Genomic DNA, 9473 nt, shown 5'->3' with positions numbered 1-9473 from the left:
CTGCACTTGCAACTGCAGCATTTACCTCAAGACGACTCCAGATTCTAGCCCTAAACTTACCCCTAAAGTTTGTCACAAAATATCTCATTTTTATTATTACTTTCAAATTGCTCTAGGACAGTGCTGTGACGCTTCTAGAGCTTTCAGAGATACAAACAGCCTGCTGTGGCATGTGCACCGTAGGTTCACCACCACTGCTCTAGGATATCAACTGTTTTTGGAAACGTAAGACATCATTCTATCTATAGTATTACATTTTTAGTAGTGGTATTTCCATCTACAAAATATAGTGCAAATGGAATTTACAATTATATGTAGTACAATTATATATATAGTACTATTATTGTACTATATTACAATATAGTGTAAATGGAATTTACAATTATATGTAGTACAATTATATATATAGTACTATTATTGTACTATATTACAATATAGTGTAAATGGAATTTCTCAATCACTGAAAATTAAATGAATGCTGGCAATTTTTTTCCGAATGAAAAATGGTTTAACTCACAAAGCAGAAGTCCTATGTGCTAGGTAAATGAGAGACTTCCATCTCAGTAAAATTACCAGTCATTACACATCATGAACCCATAATCATTTGAAAATACTCAGGGTTATAAATGCTAAATCTTCGAATCAAAGAATGTAATTGTCTTGTATTCCCTACTCCCTACACCCTGGTAACCATCATTCGATCCTTTGATTTTGACTTTTTTTTTAGGTTCCTAATAAAGTGAAATCATATAGGATTTGTCTTTCTGTGTCTGACTTATTTCACTTAATGTACTGTCCTGGTTTTTCCATAATGCCACAAATGTAAGCTTTTCTTCTCTTATGGCCAAGTTAAATTCCATTGTATTATGTCCCACAATTCCTTTACACATTCAACAACTGACGGACACTTCCATGTCTTAGCTGTGGATAGTGCTGCAATGACCATGTGGATGCAAATAGGAAGTTCTGACACATGCTCCAAGGTGAATGAAATGTAATGACTTTATAAGTGAAATAAGTCAGCCCCCAAAAGATAAACACTGTCACAAGACACTTAAATGAGACTCATAAGAAAGTAGTTCTTGGAGCTCAGGGTAGGAAAGGAAAGCTATTTAGTGGGTAGAAAGTTCCAGTTTTACAAAATGAAAAGTTTGGGAGATGGAATCTGGTGATAGTTGCACAATTTGAATGTACCTAATACTACTGAACTGTACGCCGGAAAAGTGTTAGGTGGGTGTACATAGTGGCACTCTCCTGTAATCTCAGCATTCTGGGAGGCTGAAGCAGTAGGCGACTTTATCCCGGCTCAAAATAAAATTTAAAAAGGGGGTGAGGATGCAGCTCTGTGCAAAAGCCCTGGGTTCAAGTCCCACTACCTTAAAAAAAAAAAAAAAATAAGTAGCATGTCTAAGACTTTGAGTTGGATCCCTAAGTACTGGAAGGGGCGGGGCGGTCAAGGTGGCATGTTGTCTGACCAAAATATTTAAAAGTTAAATCAAAAAAAACAAGGCAAAAACTATGAAAACAAAGGACATTGGACTGAGGCTGTAGTTCAGTGTTGGAGCGCTCTACTAGCACGAGAGATTTTTCAACGCCCAGCACCACAAAAAACAAAACAATAACCACACCAACCAAAACCGCAAGGACAGGAGAACTTCGGGCCAACCAGATACAATAGTTTAACCAAGACAAAAAGGGAACTGAGGGAGTAGCCAAAGCAAGTCTCAAAAAGGTTAAAATGGGACAACTCTGGGGCGACGCTGCCACTGCGCAGGCGCATATCCAAGCGGCCAGGACGCCTGTCCAGCGTGCCGGAAGTGACGCGTATATAGCTGAGACAGGCTCTGGCAACGTCTGAGCTAATCGCGTAGGTGACCAGATCAGAGGCTGTCATCCTCCAACTGCTATGAGCTGCACGATAGAGAAGATCCTGACAGACGCCAAGACACTGCTGGAGAGGCTGCGGGAACACGATGCGGCCGCCGAGTCGCTGGTGGATCAGTCTGCGGCGCTGCACCGACGGGTGGCAGCCATGCGGGAGACGGGGACAGCGCTTCCGGACCAGGTCAGGCAGAGGGTAGGGGCAGTAAGTATCAAATAGGATCTCAGGCTGGAGCTTATGCCCTGTATGGGGGTGGGGGGTGAGCGGTGATGAGAACTTTATGCGGGATCGGGCTGAGAATCCTGACCTGGAGTTCTGACTCCTGCCTCTTCAGCTGCAGTTATCGCTGTTCTGTTTACAACATGCTTAATGTGTCTCTATTTGTCCAGCATCAAGAAGATGCATCCGACGTGAAGGAGATGGCCAAATATAAACCTCACATTCTGCTGTCCCAAGAGAACACACAAATTAGAGACTTGCAGCAGGAAAACAGAGGTTAGTCAGGACTTTTGTGTACTGATGATTCTTTCCATCTCTAGTAATAGCTTGAAAGTTCTTAAACACTCCTAACACTTTACAAAAGTGCACATCTATACTTATTTTCAGGTCAATGCTTTTGATAAGAGGGTTATCGCATAACAGTTTGTCCAGTTACCCCTTTTACAGTTATCTGATTTTGTGGTATATGTGCAATTTATGAAAGAGGTGTTCAGTGGAGTTGAATTTAGTAGATGGCTTTTTTAGGCGTACCCGAGCAGGCTTGTACTGAAAAGAATTTAGGCCAGGTATGGTAGCCCACACCTGTAATCCTAGCACTTGGAAAGCTGAAGCAGGAGGATCGCTGTGAGGTCAAAGCCACGTGGGCTACACAGTGAGACCCTGTCTCAAAAAAACCAAAACCTCAAAGGCTTGAAGTTTAATATGTAAATACTAATTAGAGTAAAAACTGAAGATTGAAAGTTGTATATGTATGTGCAGGGTGGAAAAACAGGCTTACAGACTTTTATCCTTGAGGTACAGTATATGTATATTCTTGACTACATTAGGCTCTTCAAGGCTTGATGAGCACATTATTAATGACAGAAACATAATCATTGTATGTCAGTTTCCACAGGGCTTTCACATCTATTCTTCCACTATATTTTCATATCTTCATTTTGAGGCAGACAAGGCAAGTATTTATACAGTGGGCTTAAGAAATAGTCTCAGAGAGGTTTAATGATTTGCTTATGAGTATTAATCAAGTCACAGAACTAAACTCAAATTCATATCTTTTGATTATACATCCTGTATCATTTCTACTAGACTACACTGCCTCTGTCTAGAAAGTTGTTTTTCATGTAGGCCTTAACTATTTGGTTTGGTTTTAGATAGGCTCTCACTTCGCTGGCCTCAGATTTTTGGTAATCCTCCTCCCTCAGTCTCCTGGGTGCTGGGTTTACAGGCATGTGCCACCACACCAGGGTTGGTTTTAAATACTTTAAACCCTGTTTTACAACTTTAGATCCATAGGAGTTCATGGAATATCATAAAATGCTAAATGTTAAAAAGTTTGGCTTTGAGATCTATTTTTCATATCACTGCCAAAGTATTTTATTTTTTTGTTAGAGCTGTGGGTTTCCTTGGAGGAACACCAGGATGCTTTGGAACTCATCATGAGCAAATACCGGAAACAGATGTTACAGTTAATGGTTGCTAAAAAAGCGGTGGATGCTGAACCAGTCCTGAAAGCTCACCAGTCTCACTCTGCAGTAAGAAACTCTGATGAATAAATTCTAAATGAACTGAATTGAAATTTTGAGATTGTTTTTGTTTTTGTACTTGTTTTTGGATCAAAGTAAGCTTGTTTTCCATTCATTGTTTATTTTGCTATATCTTTGTAAAGATATGAATAAAAAGAAGAGAGGAAGTGCCGCTCAGGTCCTTTCAAATGGCTCTATGGTTTCTCCTTCCCTCATCAAGATCTCTTTTCAAGGTGTTGATGATTGTTTAGGTCTTCTACTGTTTAAATATAATGCCAGTTAGTGTTGAATGTGTGTAGTAAGCACTTGCTTGTTAATTACCTGTATATTTTACTGAACTGTACATTTGTTGATTGTAAGGAGCATGAATTCACATTTTATCCCTAACAGTACCTGTCACAGAGCAGGTGGTCAGTAAACTAATTATACTATTTTAAACTAAGCATACTAGCTGGACATGGTGCATGCCCGCCATCCCAGCTCTCAGGATCATCGCAAGTTCAAGGCCAGGCTAGACTACATAGTGAGACCTTATCTCAATCAATCAAAAAATTTTAATTAAAAAATAAATAAAACAATTAAAATTTTTTTAACTATTAGAGCGAAAGCTTAAGCCAGCATGGTAGTGCACACCAGTAATACCAGCTTCTTCAAAGGCTGAAGCAGGAGGATCACAAGTTCAAGGTCAATCTAGGCAACTTATCAAAATCCTCTCTGGAAAAAAACAAACAGAAAAACACCACCATAGTTTCTTTTTTTTTTTTTTGTACTGGGAATTGAACTCACGACCTCACGTTTGCCGGGCAGGCCCATGCTGCTGAGCTACATCCCCGGCCCCATAGTTTCTGTACATTGGTTGCTTATGACTTAATTTAAGAGACCCTGTTGTTCTTTTTGCTAAGAACCTTATATTTGTCATTGTACATTTATATATACTATATTACTTCTGAGTTAGTAAAGTGGAGCCTTGTTATTTTCAACAGTGAAATGTAGTGAGGAATAATCTTAGGCTCTCTCAAATGCATTTTACAGACTTAAAAGTTTTAAAGAACAGGGATGTTTTAAAAATAAATTTTATTTTCTGTGGTACAGAGGAGAACACTTGAAGGCAAGACTCATATAAAAATAATTGACTCATATAGAAGTAATTTCTAAGAGATATATCCAAAGATAAAGCATCCTGTGGTACGGTAAGCTTCCTGCCAATAAAAATATTCAAAGTTAAATACCACTGAAAGATATTATCCATCCAGGTGTGATGCTGCTCACCTCTAATCCCAGCACTGTAGGAGGTAGAGGCAGTATTGCAAGCCCACCCTGGGCAGCTTAGCAAGACACAGTGTCTCAAAAGAAGGGAAGGGCGTAGGGATGTAACTTAGCGTGAAGCCCTTGGTTCCATCTCCAGACCTGCAGAAAGAGGACGGAAGAAAGGTTGTCCAACATCTAGTCAGTGATTAGATTAGAGCTTATCTTTTGTTTTTGTGCTGGATATTGAATCCAAGGCCTTTACACTGAACTACATCCCCAGCCCTGTTAGAGATGTTTTTTAAAATTTTGATACAGGGTCTCTCTGAATTACTAAATTACCCAGGCTGAGCTTGAATTTGTGCCTTAGCCTCCCAGAATTCTGAGATTATAGACATATACCACTATACCCAGCTACAGTTGACCTTTCAAAAATAAAAACTGTTTATGAATATCACAAGTTCACTTATGGTTCAAGATTATAGTGTTCTATAGGGTAACTACAGCTTTCAATTAAATGAACTCTTTTCCCTATTGACATTTTTCTGTTTTCAAGGTAATAGGTTTTTAAAATTAACTTTGAAAAGAGCCAGGCATGCTTCACACACCTGTAATCCCAGCACTCAGGAGGCTGAGGCAGGAGGATTGCCACAAGTTTGAGGCCAGCCTGGACTACATAGCTATACACCGTCTCACCGAAAAAAAAAAAAAAAAAAAACCCTAACCAAACTAAATTAACTTTTGTGGGCTGGAGATGTAGCTCAGTGGTAGACTGCTTGCCTAGCATGCACAAGGCCCTGAGTTCAGTCCCTAGTACCACATACACACACACGCACAAAATTTGAAGAATTATACTGCATGTTAAACATTTCATATCTGTAGCTAAGATTATTTTTCACCCTTTTTTCCCCTAAAGGAAATTGAAAGTCAGATTGACAGAATCTGTGAAATGGGAGAAGTGATGAGAAAAGCAGTTCAGATGGACGATGACCAGTTTTGCAAGATTCAGGAAAAACTAGCACAATTAGAGGTAAGAATGTTACTATTTTAGGCTCACAGTTTCTCAGAATTTTTTAGAAGGCATGCTGATACCATGCTATCACTGAAGTATATCAGTGACTTGTGTGTGCTCATGATTTCAAATTAAAATTCCTTCAGCTGGGCATGCTAGTACATGTCTGTAACTCACCACCGGAGAAGCTAAATCAAGAGGATCGGGGCTGGGGATTTAGCTCAGCGGCAAAAGCGCTTGCCTGGCAAGCGCAAGGTCGTGAGCTCCGTTCCCGGTACCGGAGAAAAACCAAAAAAAAAAAAAAAGAGGATCACTGTGAATTCCAGGACAGGCTGGGCTACATAATGAGCTCCAGGCCAGTCTGAACTACATAGCAAGGATTTGTCTCAAAAAAAATAAACAAAACAAAAATCTACCTTCATAACCTTTTCATGAAAGGAAATGTAGTGACTAGCAGTCAGTGAAAATATCAATTATGTGTTGGCTTGAAGTTGAGGTGTTTTCATATTGGAAGGGTGGAAAGTGTGGAAGGGAACAGGTTATATGTGTGCTGATGTCCCTCAACTGCTGTAATAGGTAATGTCTAAACTTGATGGAAATAGGAGTATAAGGAAATAGCAGTCCAAGCGTGTTCTTTAGAATTAAAGAAAGGAGAAGGAAACAGATAAAAAGTGCTAACAGGGAGGAAAGCCAAGGAATTACTGTTTATTTTATAAGCATTATACTCTTGATTTTTAACAGGCTATTTTCATGTAATAGTTTGATTAAAATAGGAATATGTAAAATAAGAAAGGTTTGGGTAATAGTGTGCCCATAAAATTGTTAAAGGAGCTAGATGTGATGGCACACACCTGTAATCCCAGTGCTTGGTAGGCTGAGGCAGGTGGAGCATGAGTTCAAGACCACCTTGCAATACTTAAGAGTTCAGGACAGCTTGGAAGATATAGTGAGACCCTGAAAAAGAAAGCCTTCCCTCTCAAAAAAATTTTTAATGAAGAGAAAACATTTAGTAGATGATTTGAATGCTTATTACAGGTGCTATCATAGATCCCTTGAGAAATACCAAAAGAAAAAAGATAGAGAAAGATGAGGGCCCTACCCAAAGTTTAATGGAAGAAACAAGACTAGTACTTATAATATGGGAAGCACTTTATTTGGTAGATAGGTTGACCATGGGCTCTGATCTTTCAGTGAAGCTGGAAATGCTGTGGTTTATGAGAATTTCCCATGGAGAGTAAGATGAGTACAAACTACCCTACCTGGAAATCAAAGGAGGTGGCTGGTTCCCAGTAGGAATTAGGGGATAGATAGAGTGATCTTATCTGAGATTTAGGAAATGTGGGACAAGTTCCGCTTAATAAGAAGTGGAAAAAACATAAGCTATTAGATTTAGGATCCCAGGAACACTGCATCCAAGTTAGCTGATTATTTCTTTGTTTTTTTTTTGACTTACTAGGAATTGAACTGCAGGCCTCGTACATGCTAGGCAAGTGCTCTACCACTGAGCTACACCCAGGTTCCCCAGTTTTCTGGAGGTGGACAAGTTTTTGGAGTTTAGTGAGCTACCATATCCTCATTTTAAATATGGATGTAGGTTATGATAGCCTGTAGATGGTTGTAAGACAACATATGTAACATACCCCTTTGTACTTAGCCCAGTAAGTAGTTTCCTTTCTCCCCATTTGGGGGATTAGGATGGGGGCTGAACAAGGTCCTGCCATGTAGCCCAGACTGGCCTCAAACGTGGGGCACTCCTTCTACCTCAGCCTCCCAAGTGCTGGGATGACAAGCATGCACCACTGTACTTGGCTCTTCTCATTTTTATCCATTCTCTAAAACTGTGGGACACCTAGGCAAAGATATTAACCAAGAGGAAAAGATTATTAGGAATTTGAAAAATAGAAGAAATAATAGTAAAACTTGTGAGACTCTAATGACAAACAGTAAGTTGCTTCAGTGAATAAGGACTTGTATTTTTTTTTTTTTTAAATGGTAGCAAAGTTTTATTAAAGGTGGAAAAAGCCTGTTTGGCTCTACAAAGAGTGAGTCTGGACCAGCTAACAGTAGGAAAAGAAGAGCACCCTACAGCCTGAGGGTGCACCTCCGTGCAGGCGCGAGCAGAAAGGCCAGGACTTGTGTTTTTCTTTGTTGTCCTAACACTTGGTATCATATTTCCTCCAAAACAAGACTGGGTCTTATATTAATTTTTGTTCCAAAAGATATAATAGGGCTTATTTTTAGGGGATTCTTTTTTTTTGATGTACAACAATCTATATTTATTCATGTACAACAATCTGTTTCTATTCCTTTATCCATATATAAAAATTACGTTTATTTGTGTACAAAAATTTACATTTATCCAAGTATAGCCAAGTCATTTTCTTGGTTTTTTTTTTTTGTTTGTTTGTTGGTTTGGTTTTTTTGTCCTTCTGAGACAGGGTCTTGCTATGCAGTTCAGGCTGGCCTTGAGCTCCCTTTGTAGCCCTGGCTGGTCTTGAACTCACAATGATCCTCCTGCCTCAGCCTCCCGAGTGCTTTTTGTTTTTTTATTTTTTGTCTTTAAATGGAATTTTGGAGAAAGGAATTGGGGACAGAGGGAAGGGGATTTTGGCGGGGGGGGGGTTAGTGGGACTCGAACTCAGGACCTCGCACTTGCCAGGCAGGTGCTATGCCACTGAGCTATGACTCCAGCCTAGTTAAGTCATTTTCTTCTGAAACATTGTCCTAACTTTCCAAACCCCAAATCCCAGCCTGAATTTCTTTTGTGGGGGAGGGGGTAAGGGAGTCGAACTCAGGACCTTGTGCTTGCCAGGCAGGCGCTTTCAGCCTGAATTTCTAGTGACGCCATTTCCTATAGAACCATTGGCGCCAATCTCTCACGTCCAGCAACAGAGCCTCCCCGAAATGAGCACTTCTTGTGCAGGAAGCCTGCTTGTAACGTGTAGCTACAGCACAGACAATGTACTGAACAATAAGATTCATGTTAGACACAACCATGTCCATTCCTTATCAAGTGCACATGTCATTCACGTGTTGTATCTGTACTCCAACTGGTCATTCGGCAGTAAGTCTCAAGTTCATCTACTTACACAGGTGTTTACCTCTTTTCCAAAGGCACCCCACTTGGGTATTTACAAATAATTTATTTTATCATTTAGGCATGAATGTCAGTATTTTTATTTATATTTAATTATACATTAATATTACTTTATAATTCAATATGTCCATTGTGTGTTGCAGCAGACACACTAAATTGCATCTGTGTGGCTGACAGTCTTTTTTGAGGGGAGTGTTTAAGATAGGGCCTCACTATATAGTGCAGGCCCGCCTTGAACTCACAGCAGTCCTCCTGCCTCAACCTCTCCAGTGCTGGGATTACAGGTGTGCACCATCATGCACCCCCATGAGGAACTTAACTGAGGCTATTCTGGAGGTAGGGCTTTCATTATGAGCATCCTGAAAAATCATGGTAGGGTTTATTTTCGGGTTAGGCCTTATTTTGGGGGGAATGTGGTATATAGAAATTACTTGGTAAATGATAAGGAAAGGAAGAGAGAGTGAGAGAGAGAGGAAGGAAAAGAAAGGAAGGAAG

General features: G+C 39.9%; 1 protein-coding gene across 2 annotated transcripts in view; it reads left to right on the top strand.

Annotated features, from left to right (window-relative positions):
- The first annotated feature begins 1827 nt into the window (after positions 1-1827).
- The window catches only part of Sike1 (suppressor of IKBKE 1), a 9995-nt gene continuing 2349 nt past the window's right edge, over positions 1828-9473 (top strand). Inside the window, exons 1-4 of one of the 2 annotated variants that reach the window (XM_005389015.2) lie at positions 1828-2065; positions 2272-2377; positions 3491-3633; positions 5786-5899. In XM_005389015.2, the coding sequence (XP_005389072.1) occupies positions 1907-2065; positions 2272-2377; positions 3491-3633; positions 5786-5899 (522 nt within the window). In that variant the 5' untranslated portion in view covers positions 1828-1906. Of the gene's footprint in view, positions 2087-2271; positions 2378-3490; positions 3634-5785; positions 5900-9473 lie in introns of both variants that reach the window. The other variant, XM_013516466.1, reaches the window with a different exon arrangement.

This window comes from Chinchilla lanigera, unplaced genomic scaffold, assembly GCF_000276665.1.
Source record: "Chinchilla lanigera isolate Chin_1 unplaced genomic scaffold, ChiLan1.0 scaffold00034, whole genome shotgun sequence".
In the NCBI taxonomy this organism is placed as follows: Eukaryota; Metazoa; Chordata; class Mammalia; order Rodentia; family Chinchillidae; genus Chinchilla; species Chinchilla lanigera.
Note: the sequence above shows the minus strand (reverse complement) of the source record. Positions and strands in the feature narration are given on the sequence as shown.